Below are 17,878 nucleotides of genomic sequence, written 5' to 3'. Positions count from 1 at the left end.
TGTTCGCACAGATGATTCAGGTTCAGGCCTATATAAGACGTAGGCCTCAGTTGCACACAGGGTGATACACCTTGGACACCTCTGAAAGGCCACGAGCTACTGTTTAGTAGTCCAATCCCTTTACGCAACTGATAAAGATGATTTGGGACAAAGTGCAGTCACAACTCCTCAGGGGACATATATATTCTAGCCTGATGTTAATGCATTGTAATAGTGCATTTCTGGCTGGGAGTATGTACAATGTGTATGAAGGATGGGAAGCAAAGGATCTTGCTGCACTAGGACAATTAATTAAGGAGGAGGGGACTTTGGTTTTGCTGAGCTTCAGGAACATTATGTTCTGGGTATGTCAGATTTCATTTACTACTTGCAGATATAACACTATTTACAATTTGGGAAGGGGTGGGGGATTTAAAGAGGAAGATGACTCCATTTGAAGAACAGTGTTGCAAATTTATAGGTAGACAGATGTATCTAAATTGTATTCAGTCTTGTTGGAACCCATTAGAGGAGTGAGGGCCTTAAGAGACAGGTGAGTAAGGGATATAGGGTGGGATATCTCTAGCAAGGAGTGGGTGACCATTTTCTCAGAATGCTAAGGTTGCAAAAAGTTCAGTTACAGTTCAGTTGTAGAATGCATTTTACTCAATTTCTGTTGAAGATGGGGGAGGGGGAGACTGCTGGAAAGACTCCAGTCAAAAAGGGTAGTTTCTTCTGTCTGTGGTGCGGATGTATTAAAATTCAAGGTTTTTTGGTGTGTAGAATTGGATGTTAAGGAAGTGACAGTAAAGGATAGGGACCTAACACTAAAATATTGTCATAAATTTGATAAACATTCAGGGGGTGATGCAGTGGTGCAGTTCGGGAATTAACCAATATTTCTCTGCCTTCGGGAGTTTTCTGTTCAGCATAGGCCTGTCTCACCAGGGTACCAGCCAAGGCCTGCAGCCCTTGAGATAGGCATCATATTTACATATGATAAAAGCAGCTATGATGTTATGATATTACATATCAGGTGCCTTGAGGCAGTTAGGGATGTTTGCTTTGGGAGTCGCAGCTCCCAGAGCTGACTTCAACTCTTGGGGGAAGGAGTAGCCTAAGGTTGTAAAGCTGCATAAAGTTTGGACAGTGCAGCTCAGCTGGTGTAAGTGCCACAGTGCAGGCAGCATTGGCAATCTTGCACTCTGGGTAGCTGTTTTTTTTTATCATGGTTGCTTAGCAGGCAGAAGTTTAAAAAAAAAAAGCAGTTAAACTATTCATCTCATTAGCTCTAGTGGATAAGTGCCAACTCATCTTGGGCCTCCCTCAGTATTTTCCTAGGTTAATAATATTTTGTAACTAGTAGAACCAAGCCCGTTTCGTCAAAAATGAAACGGGCCCTAGGAAGGCTCTCGTCTTAAGCGATTTTTCCTCTGTCCCCTGCCCTCCCCTCCATGTCCTGCGATTCTCCTCTGCCCTAGCCTCCCCTCCGTGTCCTGCGATTCTCCTCTGCCCTGGCCTCCCCTCCGTGTCCTGCGATTCTCCTCTGCCCTGGCCTCCACTCAGTGTCCCGCGATTCTCCTCTGCCGTGGCCTCCCCTCCGTGTCCCGCGATTCTCCTCTGCCCTGGCCTCCCCTCCGTGTCCCGCGATTCTCCTCTGCCCTGGCCTCCCCTCCGTGTCCCGCAATTCTCCTCTGCCCTGGCCTCCCCTCCGTGTCCCGCGATTCTCCTCTGCCCTGACCTCCTCTCCGTATCCCGCAATTCTCCTCTGCCCTGGCTTCCCCTCCGTGTCCCGCGATTCTCCTCTGCCCTGGCCTCCCATTCGTGTCCCGCGATTCTCCTCTGCCCTGGCCTCCCATTCGTGTCCCGCGATTCTCCCCTCGCCTCCCATTCCATCCGTGTCCCACGATTCTCCTCTGCCCTGCCCTCCCATCCGTGCCCCGCGATTCTCCCCTCACCTCCCATCCCCTCCATGTTCAGCAATTCTCCTCTTCCCTGCCCTCGATGTCCTGCGATTCTGTCCTCCCCTCCATGTCCAGCGATTGTCCTCTGCCTTCCCCTCGAATGTCCTGCGATTCTGTCCTCCCCTCCATGTCCAGCGATTGTCCTGTGCCCTGCCCTCCCATCCGTGTCCCGCGATTCTTCCCTCCCCAGCAATTCTCCTCTGCCCTGCCCTCCCATCCGTGTCCCGCGATCCTCTCCTCCCATCCCATCCATGTCCATCGATTCTCCTCTGCCCTGCCCTCCCCTCACCTCAATGTCCTGTGATTCTGTCCTCCCCTCCAGCGTTCCGTTGCCTTCACTTGCTTGCGTTCATAACATCTTGACTTCAGTTCGCCTCCAGCATTCCCTTCCCTCTCACTATTCCACCCTCCTCTGACATCATTTCGTCTTTAAACGAGGGCAGGACAGTGAGAGGGAAGGGAACGCTGGAGGCATGCTGATGTCAGGATGTTACGAACCCAGACAGACAGCCACCCATAGAACGTTGAGGTACAAATTATTATATAGGATAATAGTATCAACATTAAGTAAAGGTAAAACTTATTTGAAATATTTCCTAAGCAATGTCTCTGCAGACAATAAAGAATAAACAGGAAAATTCAAGACTCTCAAATTGGTAGCACCAAGCTGATCTTCTAATCTTTCTATCTATCTCTGTAAATAGAATCTATCTTTAATCCAGATGTTCGTCCTTGTTGTAATATCCCAATTTAAGATTCAGATTTCTTAAAAGAATTATCTAATTGTTGAATCTTAGAGTCTAAATCATCCATCTTTGAGACAACTTGCTGAGAAAAATCACAAGAGTTGTTGTACAGGACCTTTTAGCATTGTCTCAGTCCTCTTAACCACTTTTCATACATCATATAGAGATTTGTGAAGCTTCAACATCTTCTCTTGGAGATTCTTTAGGAAATTCAACAGGTTTCTCAAAGAAAAACCAAAGGAAGGTGGCCATTGTTGAGACTGTTGCAACACCAAATCTCTCCCACCAGAGAACAAACTCTAATGGGGATAGTTTGGAAGTTAATGGGTGGTTGAGGGGACTGCCTCTCCCCTGAACTTAGCAAAGCACCTGAGTTCATATCAGCAATCATAGGAGAAGTAGCACCCCTATTCAAGGACACCAAATGTTTTTATGTAGGGCCTGGAGTAGAAGTGCCCACCACTAGTTATTCAACTTTAGCTTTCCTTTGCCCATAATGTAATTTAATGAAAAACAAATAGGAAAGCATTTCCTCCAAGAAGAAGGAAGGCAGGGGCTCCACCAGGGCTCAGCTTTTGCTTTCTGTGACAGTTCTTTGGGGAAGAGGACCCAAACTACCTGGTCCCTCAGGTGTGGGTGTGGTCTTTTGCAGTGGTTGGCCACCTTACCAGAAATATAAAAGGGAACATGTAAGGTACCAGAGCAGTGTGAAGAGCCCCTTTGCATAGAAAAGAGTATAGAATGGTAGAAAGCAAGGTTACTTCTTCAGTACCCCCACCACCAAGCGCCTAAACATTGTTTCCCACCTCTTCTTACTCAGACAACAACCTGTGGAATCCTTTGTATAGACATATGTGTCCTGGCATGGCTGTTTTGGTCCTCCAACGAGAATGCTTAATTGGCAGTTGATTTAGTTTGCGATAAGCACTGTGGGTGTCTTAAGTCTTAGGCCTCTGTGTGGCCTTCCAGGCCTGTCTGGATAATGGGCCTCCTAGATCTTTAAGATTGCCATAACTCCTGGTTCTAGTCTGGCAATTTAAAAAGAACAGAGGAGTTGTACTTCCCAAATTTCTGTCTGTGGACAGTTCCTGGGTAATGGGATCAACGGAGTGGGGCTTCTTGCAATTCCCAGTACTAGACTTCTGGCTCTAGGAGGTCCAAGGGGTGTAGTGCTATGCCCTGCCTCCCCTGGATTGGGTCTGTCTGTTTCCTGTGGCTTCCAGTTGGCAGGATAGCTGTTTTCTGGAGCTCACCCTAGGACTTTTCAGTCCCTCAGCCTCCAGTTTGTGATGCTTGAAGAGAGGGGTTTTGGAAGTTTATGGAGGGGGTGTCCTATATATTTCTTCAGGTTGCAAATCAAGCTCTTTTTGGTGAACCTACTTGGTTGGAGGCCTAGTCCAAGGTTGCTGTGCTTAGCATGTTGCCCTTGTTTCTCACAGTTCTTTAGGTTTTTGGTTTGTTCTGGCAGGCAATCTTCGGTTTTAGGTGCTACCATCCTTTGGCATCTCTCTCTCTCTCTCCCTCCCTGACCTTGGTACTGAAAGAACTCAAATATGAAATTGCAGATCCGTTAGTGATCTATAAGCTATCGTTAAAATCATCCGTACCTGAAGATTGGTGGGTGGCCAATGTAATGCCTATTTTTAAAAAGGGATCCAGTGGTGAACCGAGAAATTACAGACCGGTAAGCCTAATGCCAGTGTTGGCCAATAGTGGAAACTGTTACAAAGAATAAAATCACTGAACACATAGGCAAGCATGGTTTAATGGGACAGTCAACATGGATCCAGCCAAAGGAAGTCTTCCTCACCCATTTGCTTCACTTCTTTGAATGCATGAATAAACATGTGGATAAAGGTGAGCCGATCTAGGTTTTCAGAAAGCGTTTGACAAAGTTTCTCATGAGAGACTCCTGAGAAAATTAGAGTCATGGGATAAGAGGCAATGTTCTGTTGTGGACTAGAAATTGCTTGATGGATAGAAAACAGAGGGTAGGGTTAAAAGGACAATTCTCTCAGTGGAGGAGAGTGGAGTGCCCCAAGGATCTGTGCTATTTAACATATGTATTAATGATCTGGAAATGGGAACGACAAGTGAAGTGATTAAATTTGCAGATGAGACAAAACTATTCAGAATTGCAGGAAGACCTTAGGAGACTGGGCATTGAAATGACAGATTAAATTTAACATGGACAAATGCAAAATGATGCACAGTGGGAAGAATAATCCAAATCGTAGTTACTTGATGCTAATATTACTACTACTACTACTAACTAGCATTTCTAAAGCGCTACTAGGGTTACGCAGCGCTGTACAATTCACCTTAGGAATCAGCACTCAAGAAAAAGATCCAGTTGTCATTGTAGACAGTGCGCTGACATCATCTGCCCAGTGTGCGGTGGCAGCCAAAAAAGCAAACAATGCTAGAAATTATTAGGAAAGGGATAGAAAATAAGACCAAGAATATTATAATGCTTCTATATTACTCCATGGTGTGACCATATCTTGAGTATTATGTACAGTTCTGGTTGCCGTATCTTAAAAAGATATAGCAGAATTAGAAAAGGTTCAAAGAAGGGTGACCATTGGAGATTGGAGGCGAGCAGATGTGGTCCCTCTTCAGAAAAGTGGAGACAGGTAAGAAGTGGGAAACTACAGACCGGTAAGTCTCACGTCGGTGGTAGGAAAAATAATGGAGTCACTGCTGAAAGAAAAGATAGTTAACTTTCTAGAAGCTGACGGGTTACAGGACCCAAGGCAACATGGCTTTACCGAAGGAAAATCCTGCCAAACTAATCTAATTGACTTTTTTGACTGGGTGACCAAAGAACTGGATGAGGGACGTGCGCTAGATGTAATCTACTTGGACTTCAGCAAAGCCTTTGATACGGTCCCCCACAGAAGACTCGTGAATAAGCTGAAAGGGTTGAACTTAGGACCGAAAGTGGTGAACTGGGTAAGAAACTGGTTGACCGACAGGTGGCAGAGGATGGTGGTAAATGGAATCCGCCTGGAGGAAAGGAAGGTGAGCAGTGGAGTTCCTCAGGGGTTGGTGCTGGTGCCTATTCTGTTTAATATGTTTGTGGGAGATATTGCTGAAGGGTTGGAAGGAGTGTGCCTTTTTGCGGATGACACGAAAATAGCCAATAGAGTGGATACCCTGGAAGGAGTAGAAACGATGAGAAGGGATCTCTGAATGTTAGAAGAATGGTCGAGGGTCTGGCAGTTAAAATTTAATTACAAATCATACAAAGAAACCAATTCACTAGAACGATAAACTTAAAAAGTGCATTGTATGTGAAATCAATATTTTTTTCTTTTTTTATTTGCTAATGGTGCTCAGTAGGAGGGGTCGTGTTCCCTGAACTCTCTTGCAGTATGTTACTGCTGGCACCCCTTAACACATCATTGCACTCCTACCTTTCTACCATATCCAAATATTCATATCATTTAGTTGTTCTACTGGTAAGAATGAATTTGTACTTAGCTGATCGTGGAGTGCAGGGGGCCACCATTAAATCGAAAGTCCTGTGGGAATCCCAATCCGTGGTGGTGACTAAAAATATGACGGTAGTTTATACTACTCCCTAAAGTCGGGATTAAAGTCCAGCTTGCATGATGTTATTTGTTATCGGTTCCCAACATGCTGGCATGTTTCGCTTGTTAGCGTCTTCAGGGGAACACCATTCTATCTGTAATGATAAAAATACTGTAGTAGTTCAAAGTCATAAAAACCATTATCCCTTAATCATTTGTAAAGTTATCTCCTTATGTTCAAGTTATTTTATAGCAGATTTCAAAAATAATATTGTAACAGCTAACCTGTGGTGAGACTTGACAGCTTCTACCATCTGTCGAAAAGACGCCGGGGCATGCGCAATGACTATGTCCTAACACACCTCCTTTTATGCTTTCAAACTTTCATACCACCCAATCAATCTCTCTATTCAGACCGCGAGGCATGACCGTCCGCCAATAGTAAATAAAACGTTGTTCCTTGTGGATCTGAATTGATGTTATATCTTCTGTCACGCTTGCAGGAATCTGGTTCAACACAACAAACTTTAGATCGGTCTCCTTATGCTTCATTTCTACCCAATGGGATACTAGAGGGGCGTCTTTTTTTTTTATTCCATAAATTGCTCAAGTGTTTGGACTCACGATCTTTAATTCTCCTTCTAGTTTGTCCGATATACCACATTGAGCACGGACATTGGATCTCGTATATCACACGAGCTGATTCGCAATTGGTGTTATGTCTAAGGACGAAATCTTTTCCAGTGACTGGATGTTTAACAGTGGCTGTTTTCCATGCATAGCAGCAGTAGACACATTTAAAACATTTGTCATGTCCCCCTATCACATTTTGTTGATTCACTGGATGTCTATGTGTCAATACTTCTCCTATATTGTTCACTCTTTTATATGCAAAACATACATCTGCAGTTATGTTATTAAGCCTAAGAACTGACCAATGCTTTTTTATAATCCCCTTGATGTATTTAGTTAAAGGGGAAAATGGCAATACGCACACCATTCGCTCGTGTTCTCTTGTGCGTGTGTGAGGTTGTAGTAACCACTCACGTTGTGTGTTCCTGACCCACTTAGAGGCTTTTTTCAGCACTTTTTTTGGGTTAAGGAGGCGAGGATACCCAAAAAAAGGGCAAGGAAAATCAAACTCAGGTATACATATAAAGTATCACAAACCATGTAAAATGAGTTTATCTTGTTGGGCAGACTGGATGGACCGTACAGGTCTTTATCTGCCGTCAGTTACTATGACCAAAATGATAAAGGGAATGGAACTCCTCTCATATGAGGAAAGGTTTCCCAACTTGGGAAAGAGACAGCTGGTGGGGGGGGGGGGGGGGGGGGAGGGTATGATTTGAAATCTACAAAATACTTGGTGTAGAACGGATAAACGTAAATCAATTATTTTACTCTTTCAAAAAGTACAAAGACTAGGGGAACACTCAAGGAAGTTACATGGTGCTGCTTTTAAAACGAACAGCAGGAAATATTTTTTCACTCAACAAATAGTTAAGTTGTGAAACTCCTTGCCGGAGGATGTGGTGTCAGTATTAGTGTGTCTGGGTTAAGAAAGGTTTGGACAAGTTTTTGGAGGAAAAGTACATAGTCTGTTATTGAAATAGACATGGGGAAAACTACTACTTGTCCCTGGGATCAGTAGCATGAATCTTACAACTATTTGAGATTCTGTTAAGTACTTGTGACTTGAATTGGCCCCTGCTAGGAGCAGGATACTGGGCTAGATATACCATTGGTCTGACCCAGTATGGCTATTCTTATGTTTTTATGTAACTCAAGTTCAGGGGCCATGAGCTTTATGTTATGCACTAGTACCCTCCAGGCAGGAATATCCAGCTGTGGAAGAGGTTGGTTCCCTACTTGCTGCTAGCATTAAGGTCTTGCTCTGCCTGCTGAGGCCAACCGCTATCAGTTCTTGTGAGGGAGGGGAGGGGGGTCTTGCCGAGGGAGTCTTCTATTAACTCTCCTGCTGTTTTTTGTGCCAGAAGTAGAGGAGTTTCCTCCTTACAAGATCAGCAGACTAGGAATCAGAGAGCCAAATATGAATCCCTCTGCATCTATGGGCATTTTAGCAGTGTCTTTTTTAATAGTTCTTCGAGTCAGTTTATTCCATGAGCTGTAGATCTTTTGGTCTCAGGATGTTCCTGCACTGCCTGTTGGTACCTCATCTTGCAATGATACTAAAGAAGTGCAAGTAAAAAAATAAAAAAAAAAAGGTAGTGATTAAAAGATGTGGAGAGAGAAATCAGCTAAACCTTTCGAGGGATTTCAGACAAACGTCTTCCAGCAGCATCCTCTTTTTCAGATGGGGGGGGGTTCTTGGGAGTCATCTTAGGCAGGGAGTGTTTTCCTAGAGCTCCCTCTGTTTTCCAGTGTCTCTGGGGTCTAGTGGCCATGGAGACGTTGTGTCTGGTCTTCTCTTTTGGGTGGAGGCTCCCCTGTAATTGTACATCCTAGTCAGGCAATCAAGTAACATATTTTAAGCATGCTACAGATCTTTGCCTCTGCATTTTCTGGTTCCTTGACTGCTGCTGTGTGTGTATTTTGCTAATTAATAAATCCCAGTACAACTTCTATTTTATACTTACCCTTTACTAGTATCTGGCTACTAAATTTATGTGCTGTTTTCACCTAATATTATATGTAGAATCTGTACTGTGAACATAAGAATTGTCATATTGGGTCAGACCAAAGATCCATGTAGCCCAGTATGCCCCTGGTTTTAACCCCCAGGGATAAGCAGTGGTTTTCCCCAGGTCTATGTTAACAGTTTATGGACTTCACTTCCAGGAATTTGTCCATACCTTTTCATAAACATTAACTGCTTTTACCACATCCTCTAGCAACTAGTTCCAGATCTTAGTATGTGATCACACAATTAAGTTGTAAATAATGCTAACTGATAAGCCTTACAGAAATAATGCATATTAAATGTTGGTGTTTTTTTTCTCTTTTTATAGATGGTGCAGACCTTTTCACATTGTATTTTGTGTTCTAAAGATGAAGTGGACTTGGACGAACTGTTGGCTACTAGGCTTGTAGCATTTATGATGGACAATTACCTTGAAATTTTAAATATTCCTCATACCTTACAAACTACTGTTGAAGAACATGTGGCACATTTGCGCAGAGTCCAGGTAAACATCATAAAGTTCTTATATCACAGGCTTAGGATGTTTTATGTATTTGTGAAGTTTGGTGATAATTTTATATTCTAGCATACATTTGCTAATTGCAGATGGCTATAGTATGATTCAGATTTTTAACAAAGTACAGTGATGTGCTGATTGGTATCTGAGCATTGTTTCTTCTGGACTCTGCGAGCTACAGATTAGTGCTTGAAAGTGCTAGCAGTTATCCCCATATACTGAATCTTCAACAACTCTTCTCATCACCCCTACTCGTGTTCATTGGTTCTCACATTCCTCTTCCCATTACCCCCACCCCCAAATCTCATGGCACTGTAGACATTTTTCAGGTCCTCTACCACCATCACATACCACTGTGCAGCTTCTCTGATTTTCCTTGCACTTTGTCATCATTGTTATTATGTTTTAGGCCCTCCCCTATTGTTGCCACTCCATTAAATAGACATAGCACTCAGAACCTTTCTTAGTAACTGCTGATATCATGTCCTTTTCCTCTTCAAGTTACAGAAACTGGAAGTGTAAAGGAGACGGGTAAGGATATCTCCATAAGGATAGACATTCAGCTAAATTATAAAATGTAGCTCAATTTTCTGATAAGAAAACAGTACTGCCAGCATCATTTGCTGCTTAGAGATGAGGACTAAATGTTTTCTTTTGTGGTTGATAGGCTGTTAGTCATCTAGGACACCTAAAATCAGAATCCAGGCCATGAACCTGGGTTACTGTTCAACTGCTGGAGTTGTTCGATGGTCACATTAAGTATAATCTCAATTGTTAACCTCAGTTTAAACTAAAACTCATAGAAGCTTTTCCAAAAGCTGTGAACTGCAGTCTGTTTCTAAAACTGAAAAGCACAGTTTGTTGCTACCTTTAGAATTTCTATCTAAGTTACCTGATGATGGACCCAAATAGTTTTATCACTCACATGGCATATTTCCATACAAGATCAGCCCAGAAACTCTAAAGTTGCAGTGGTCACTTGGATCCCTCGAGAACAGTTGATTTGAATTTATGGCAGCCTCATTTCAAATTTGACCCAGCCCATTGTCTTCCAAATTCTGCAGCCTTAAATAATTATGTTTTAGATGCATCCAGACTAGGCTATGGCTGTGCTTATGTAAGCTTTGCCCCTAGAGATCGTAATCCTTTACAGAGAATTGATGTCATTTGAACCTCCTGAGATAAATATGTGAAAATACTCTACCTTAACTTTAAAAGCTTTCAAAAAGTTATATTCAAAATAGTTACACATCTAGATATCAAGACAGTGATACTGTACTAGTAGGCAAAATACTGATTTCCTTCTTCTTAGGTTAGGGGGCTCTTAAGGCATGGGATGGGGCATTATCCTAATTCACATTTGTCTTCTGGAAATGTGCATGAAAATAAAATATTTTAAAATCACCTGCTGGACCCTTTAAATAGTTCTGAGATGAGACCTTTATAACTAAATATTAGAGATGGGAATATGGTAACAGACCTATGTTGATTGATCTTGAATATGCAAATATCTGCTGCCTGCGGAAGAGAAAAGCAGAAGACTTTTTAATGTTCTGTCTTGACTGCAGAGAGTTTCTTTTTACCTTTCTAACAGTATTACTGCTTCACGCTTCACTAAGACATTTTGTACAGCTCAGAAAAGATTAACTTCAGCATCCTTGTCCACCTGCATCCAGAATACCATCTGTGAGAATCAGTAGTGTTTCAACACACTAGCTTTTCCAAAATTCTGACTTACTAGTCATGGAGGCGCTCAGTTTTCATCAGATGTGTCAATTTCTTGGTAAAATCTATAGATGGATTTAACAGATAATATTAATGTCTTTCCATGTTGCTGGAATGAAAAGCCCTGTCTATTGCATTATTTAAAGCAGTACCCCTTTACCTTGAGTTAACAATAAGAGGGGAAGGGAAATAATTGTGGACTGATCTATCAAAATGGTGCCAACTTCCCCTTAATTATCAACTGAATTTTACAGATGAAACTATATTTTTATTTCATTCACTTAGACCAACTGAGGTTGTGCCTGTACCAGATAATTCTGGATGCAATGTCTCATTTACCCCTTTAGACACAATCTTGCTTGCAAAAGGTTCAGAAAAGGCTTCTTTCATGAGATCTTTGAAAGGCAGTGTCACCCCATATACCCTGTAGTTCAGCTAATTTACTAATTATGAAATAGATTTGGGAGTCTGTTTTCTGCCTAATGTAGTTTGTTATGCAGGAAGCAAATAAGGCAAATTCTAATAATGCCTTTTTAGCCTTCAAGTTCAACTTTTGGTAGACTTGTCCTTTTCACTATTATCTTTCAAAGTGATGTAACGTCTGGGTGAGTGGTATCCATTAATGGGAGTTGTCTTCATTTAAACATATGCATTTTTACTATCACAGTCATTAGATCTATTTGTGTGGTATATGTGGTATATCAGATTTTAATAAACATAAACATTAGGAGTGACTAGTCAGTCAGAGACTCTGAGAGAAAGAGGCCCCAAACAGGTGTTGATTAATGCTATAAATTTCCACACTGGTCTAATGCTGTTCAAACATAGTAAAACAGTATATGATGGCATGGGCCATCTAGTCTACCCAGTAAGGTGACCAAAGCCGTACCTGCCACACCATTCAGATTATATTCCATCATGATCAAATGCTAGCTCTATAAACAGGGCAGTCACACAATCATGGAAGTGTTTTAATAATTTTGATTGCAGCATAGTCACATTCAGTGCCAATACTTAATTAAACCAGCAGTCCAACAATGATGCAAACTGGCAATATTATACTCGCTATCAACCTTACGTTGCCCCCTCCCCAAAGATACTCAAAGCATGTGAGATGAATGCAACACCAAAAAAACAAACACTCGTTCTTGATTTGTTCATCCTATTCTCAGGTCACAGACCATAGAATTCTGCCTGGCATTAGACCTACTTCCCAATCGCTGGAGTTGCCATCAAAGCCTACTCTAGCCTGTCCAAATCGGTTTCTATATAATCGGAATAGAGACCATAAGTCTGCCCTGTTTTGCAATATTTGGGGGACAGACTGTAGAAGTCTACCCAGTACTGGCCTTTATTTGCCCACTACTGGAATTGCCATCTAAGCAACAACAATTTTTTTGTTTTCATTCACCCTTTTTGTGTTCAAGGATCCTTTGCATTTTTGAATTCCGTTACCATTTTTTGTCTTCACCACCTCCCCTGGAAGAGCATTCCCATGCATCCACCACCCTCTCTGTGAAAAAAATACTTCTTGACATTACTCTTAAATCTACCACCCTGTAATCTCAATTCATGTCCTCTAGTTGTACCGCTTCCCCATCTCTGGGAAAGTTGAGTATGCGTATTTAAAATATCTGTATTATATCTCCCCTATCCGTCTTCTTCTAGGGTATACATATTCAGTTCTTCAAGACTCTTCTCATACCTCTTTTGTTGCAAACACCATAACATTTTTGTCACTTTTCTCTGGACCATTTCAAGTTTTTTTTTATGTCCTTAGCTGGATATGGCCTCCAAAACTGAACACAGGGTGATGCACAGTATGATTAATTTGCAGTGCTCCCCAATGGAGCTGTTAGTGCGAAACGTAGGCTATGATAGAGGCTTTATTTTTGACTAAGACACTTTTGAGAAGCTAAATAATTTTTCTCACATACAGCATGTGTTTATGTGTGTATCTATATCTATAGATACACACATAAATCTAGACAGATATGAATTTTCTTTCATATAAGAAATATTTAATGACTGGCTGATAATTTAAATATACACAATCTGAAATGTTTATGTAATCATTTTGAATTTGTTTGACCATGTGTCACTTCAAAAATTTGTAAGAGAGTTTTTGGAAGTAGTTATTTAAAGCGGAGTTTAATATTGATTTATAATTATATTGTTAAAGGTATTGTTGATTTGAAAATATTTGTATATTTACTTTTTTACTACCTGAGCATTACTTATTACAGGGAGCCAAGCTAAGCATTCTAGCTCCTAAAAAGAACCAGTACAGTTTTTTATATTGTTCCCTCTTCTGTACTTCATCTTAGAACTTTTTCTATCGCCTTCCTCCTCCCAGCTTAATTTCCATTTCCAGGTCTGTCTTTTATATCTTTCCCATCTGGGTGGAGAAATAACTCGGCAAACCCTTGATGGCCAATTAGGAACAAATATTCCTTCACAGTGCATTAACACATTTTGATAAATATGCCCTAAATTAGATAAAATAAACTTAGCACAGCAGTTTTGTCAGTGTTAAATGGAAAATACAGGATCCAATAAAAGCACATGTAGTTCTTGATTCCTTTATTTCTCATATGTCCATTTTGAAATATTTTGAATTTTTGAAATATTCTGGGAGTTTTTCTCTGTGTTTTTTTTTTTTTTTTTTCAGAAGGTGGTGGAAGCCTGTGATGTTATTTTGTACAGTGGAGCATAAAATTCAGGCTCCCTGTTACACTGAGGCTATTTTTTAAAATTTAATATATTTTATCCTTCAGATCTGAATCCCCAGTGTGACACTATATTGGAGTGATGTGTTTGATAGTTTCTTTGTTATAACTACACACTCGTGCAGATTGTTTATTTGTGAGAATTCATATGTCCATTTGCAATATTTACTTGCAGATATTTCAAGAATCACTGCTAAGACTAGACCTCAATGGGATCATGTTCCTGGAAATATTTTTATAAAGTATATGTGGGTTTTCTTATTGTTTCAGATTAAATATCAAGGTTCTGATTTGGATGCAGCCTTATCTACGCACTCGTACTACTCTAGGATAAATACTGCTAACTTTAAATTCCAGAAATCAAGTCATGCTGAAGAACAACTTGCAATGTTACTGGAGGAAATAATATTGAATAAAAAATTATCTGTCAAAGACAAAAAGAAGAAGCTAAAACAGGTTTGCTATCTTTTGTCTTGCTCATATAGTCGTTATTTCATAATGGTACCATTTTTTGTAAAGTACTTCTGCTTCTCCTACATATTATTTAATATATTTCAACTGTTCCCATCTTTCCTCTTAAAAAGGGAAACATTTCCTCACCTGAAAAATTCAGTGATCTCTTTCTGCCTGCAGTTCATATGCCAACAGAATGAAGTAGTGATCAAACAGGTTGATTCAATAAGCATGAGCTTTGCACTGACACTTAAGACATGGCTTCATAAAGCAAGCCTAATGGAAAATTTTAGCTCCCAAATGCAACAAGCAAACAGCATGCAAATTACCATAGTGTTTAAAAAACGTGTGCTGTCAGAAAAAAAAACAGCACACACCACGCAATAAAATATGCAGTCATTTGCTACAAGTATCACCCTTTCTGTTTGTGCTTGAGCAGGGATTGGCTCACACACTGACAGGAAAAGAGAGAGAAAAAAGATCTCTTGTTTAGTGCCCCACCTTCCCCCTCTCCCCCCCCCCCCTCACACACCTGGGAGGTAGAAGGCAGTAGTGCCCATTCACTCCTACCTCCATTCCACTCTCTTTACAATGTGGCACCTGATCCTGTGTGGTGCATCTTGGGATATAACATGGAATTATTGAGCCAAATAAGGGCAAAAATTCCCTTATTTGACAGATTGATCCACATGGTGCAAGGCACCACCTTCTTTCAGGATGGCAGTACAGAGGCAGGAGCTAAGTTGGCCTTGCTCCTGCCTCCCACCTTCCAGGCGAGTGTGTGTGGGGAAGGGAGGTTGTTCACTAGATCACCAGAGATTTTGTTTGTCAGGGGGGAAGGGGAAATCTAGGGGGCCTTTGGTGGGGATTAGTGATCTGAAGTGAAGGGAGGCACTTCGCCTCAGATCATCTCCACTCTGAAACCTCATCTACACCTTCTCTGACTTGGGCACTACATTTCTGATGTTGTGCTTAGCATTTCAATTTTCAGTGCATTTCTCTGCATCTGTGCTGAATAGTGAACTAGTCTTATTATCATAATTTAAAATATGTTCTGACTTCAAGATGTTGTGCAGGGTTAGCTTTTGTGCAAAAACTTTATGTATCATGTGCACGCAAAATTGTGTGCTGATGCTGGAGTACTCTGCTCAAAGCCTGACTGAGTGCATTTTATGCATCAGCCTCAAAATGGAGTAATTCCTAAATGCTATAAATCAGCTCAATAAAATGCCAACTTTGACAATAGATTATTTTTGGTTTGTCTACAAAACTTTCTTTTGACAGAAGCTGAATTATTATTTTAAGTAATGGTTAGTACGTTTGGTTGCATTTGGGGGCCTACTCTGATTTCTAGCTTATTTGTTGAGTTTGCAAAGTTAAGATTTCCTTTATACACTCTGTTATTGTACTTGAAAAGTAGAATACAAAGTTCTGTAGCTGTTCTCACTGTATCAGAAATCAGTCAGTGGGATGTTATCAGGACAAGGCTCTTACTACTTGATGAGTTATAGAAATACCTGAATTCCACATTCTGTTTTCATATGTGGTAAAATTGAGTATATAAAAGTGATTTTTAATCAGTAAACCTTATAGCTGTGAGATGCTGATATTAAATGCTACCTAAAGCTTTCTATTTTGTATAATGACTTTTGAAAAAGAGGATTGTGAGTTGTGTAAAATAGGACAGAAATTAGTTTGAAACAGTTTGACGACTTGCGATAAGTACTGGAACCACCCTATTGTCAAGGGCACTACTGTCATTAGAAAATTGAATTTTTAAGCATATAAAATTTTCAGTTATTTAAGGGTCCTTTTACTAAGATTCATTAACGAATTTAAAAAGCCTATAGGTATGAAATGGGCTGCTTAGCATTAGCACACGCTAAATCTGTTAGCACACCTTAGTAAATGGACCCCTTAGCAGCAATATATAGTAAAACCTCATTGTCAGAATTAATGCTTGTTAGATCTGACTACCAATTGACTAGTATTAAGGTTCCATTATGCTGTGCCTTAGAATAATTGTAAAGTTTTAGTTTAAAAGAATTTCACATTTTGCTGTAATTCTCCAGTTTCAGAAATCTTATCCTGGAATCTACAAGGATCGATTTCCCACTCCTGAAAGTGAGGCAGTGTTGTTTCCAGAAAAACCTAAACTGAAGCCTCCGCTTCTGTTTTTCGCACTGAAAAAGCCTTTCCAGCCATTTCAAAGAACAAGAAGCTTTCGAATGTAAATTTTTGGTTACTGACTTAAATGTTACAAACTTATGAAAACTGGTAGTTTACTACTGAAAAGACTTTTAACCATAGGACAGTGTTAAACTTTTATCCGACATTTGGTATTAAGTCATGAGCCGTTATCAGTATTTTGGTGACTATTTCACTTGGAGACAGAACGAGTATACCTCGCAATATGATTGCAGTCATAGCAAGGTACAATTTGGGTATTCGGTGCATTCCAGTTCTAACTTTGGGATTTATAATTTGGGGGGGAGGGGGTTGTTGATTTTTGTTTAAAAGAACTTCATAATCAGGTTTACTAAAATAAATAAAATGTATTTTTATATTTTTAAATTGAGGACTTAAGTTTTTTTGTTTTTAAATCGGTTTTCAGATAGAAAGAAAAGGAATTGAAAATTGTGATCAGAGGTCAAACACACCTGAAAATACCCAGATTGCAACCAATCCTTTGGGTTATTATCCTATTTAGGAGATTTTCAACCTATAATTATTTTGTTTTAATCTATGTACAAGATAATAAAAATGCAGTAAAGGATTTTAGAGAAGAAAAAAATATGCTTACATAACCTAATTTTTTGTTTAGTACCAGTCTTTATTCAGATGATTGGAATACATTTTAAGGAAAATTAGAGTGAATACTCGTTAACTGCATTTCATTTCTGGTTAGCACAGATTAGATTTAATTTTACTTGAATATTGTTTGGATTAATAGGTCATACTGTATATGTTGCAATTTTTAATGTTTGTCTAATGCAAACAGCTTGTAAATACTTGAAAATGTTACACACTGGAGTCTTCCTATATTTTGAAACAAAATATTAATTTCTCATCTCATTACCTTGTAGAATGTTATCCTTGTCTCCTTTATTTTGTGTAAAATAAAAAGGTTACAAAATTATAATATCCATTATAGCAGTGAACCTTATCTTTGATATTGTGTACTGTATAAAAACAATTTTCAGCCCGCTGACAGTTTTGTTTAAAGCCCTTTGGATGTCTCATGTTCTAGTTCAGTCTAAGTAAACTCAACCAATCCAAAACCCATACCCCACGCCCAACAAAACCAAAAAGCCCAGGTAGTCTAGTGGGTCCCCTCCCTGCACCCAACTTGATAACCCTATCCCGCCATTTAAAAAAAAAAAAGAGAATTCCTTGGAGCCTAGCAGCACCCCTCCTTCTCCCAGGGCAAACTTTCAAGAGGCAGGAATGATGTCCAATTACTCCTGCCTCAGTGCAGCCTTCTTGGTAAGTGGTGGCGCCTGACCATTCATGATACATCCTCAAATGCATCAAGCAAGGTCCGTCTGCTATATAAGTGAACATTTCCCTTATTTGGTCGTCTCT

The 17,878-nt window shown here is 40.3% G+C and overlaps 1 protein-coding gene across 2 annotated transcripts in view; it reads left to right on the top strand.

Moving 5' to 3' along the window:
* The window catches only part of DEPDC1B (DEP domain containing 1B), a 163,706-nt gene extending 146,379 nt beyond the window's left edge, over positions 1-17,327 (top strand). For both annotated transcript variants that reach the window (XM_030192280.1, XM_030192279.1), the window contains exons 9-11: positions 9,198-9,374; positions 14,111-14,296; positions 16,366-17,327. In XM_030192280.1, the coding sequence (XP_030048140.1) occupies positions 9,198-9,374; positions 14,111-14,296; positions 16,366-16,527 (525 nt within the window). In that variant the 3' untranslated portion in view covers positions 16,528-17,327. The remainder of the gene's footprint in view (positions 1-9,197; positions 9,375-14,110; positions 14,297-16,365) is intronic.
* The last annotated feature ends 551 nt before the right edge of the window (positions 17,328-17,878 follow it).

Source organism: Microcaecilia unicolor, chromosome 2, assembly GCF_901765095.1.
Source record: "Microcaecilia unicolor chromosome 2, aMicUni1.1, whole genome shotgun sequence".
Taxonomy (NCBI): Eukaryota; Metazoa; Chordata; class Amphibia; order Gymnophiona; family Siphonopidae; genus Microcaecilia; species Microcaecilia unicolor.
This window is presented reverse-complemented; position numbering and strand designations above follow the sequence as displayed.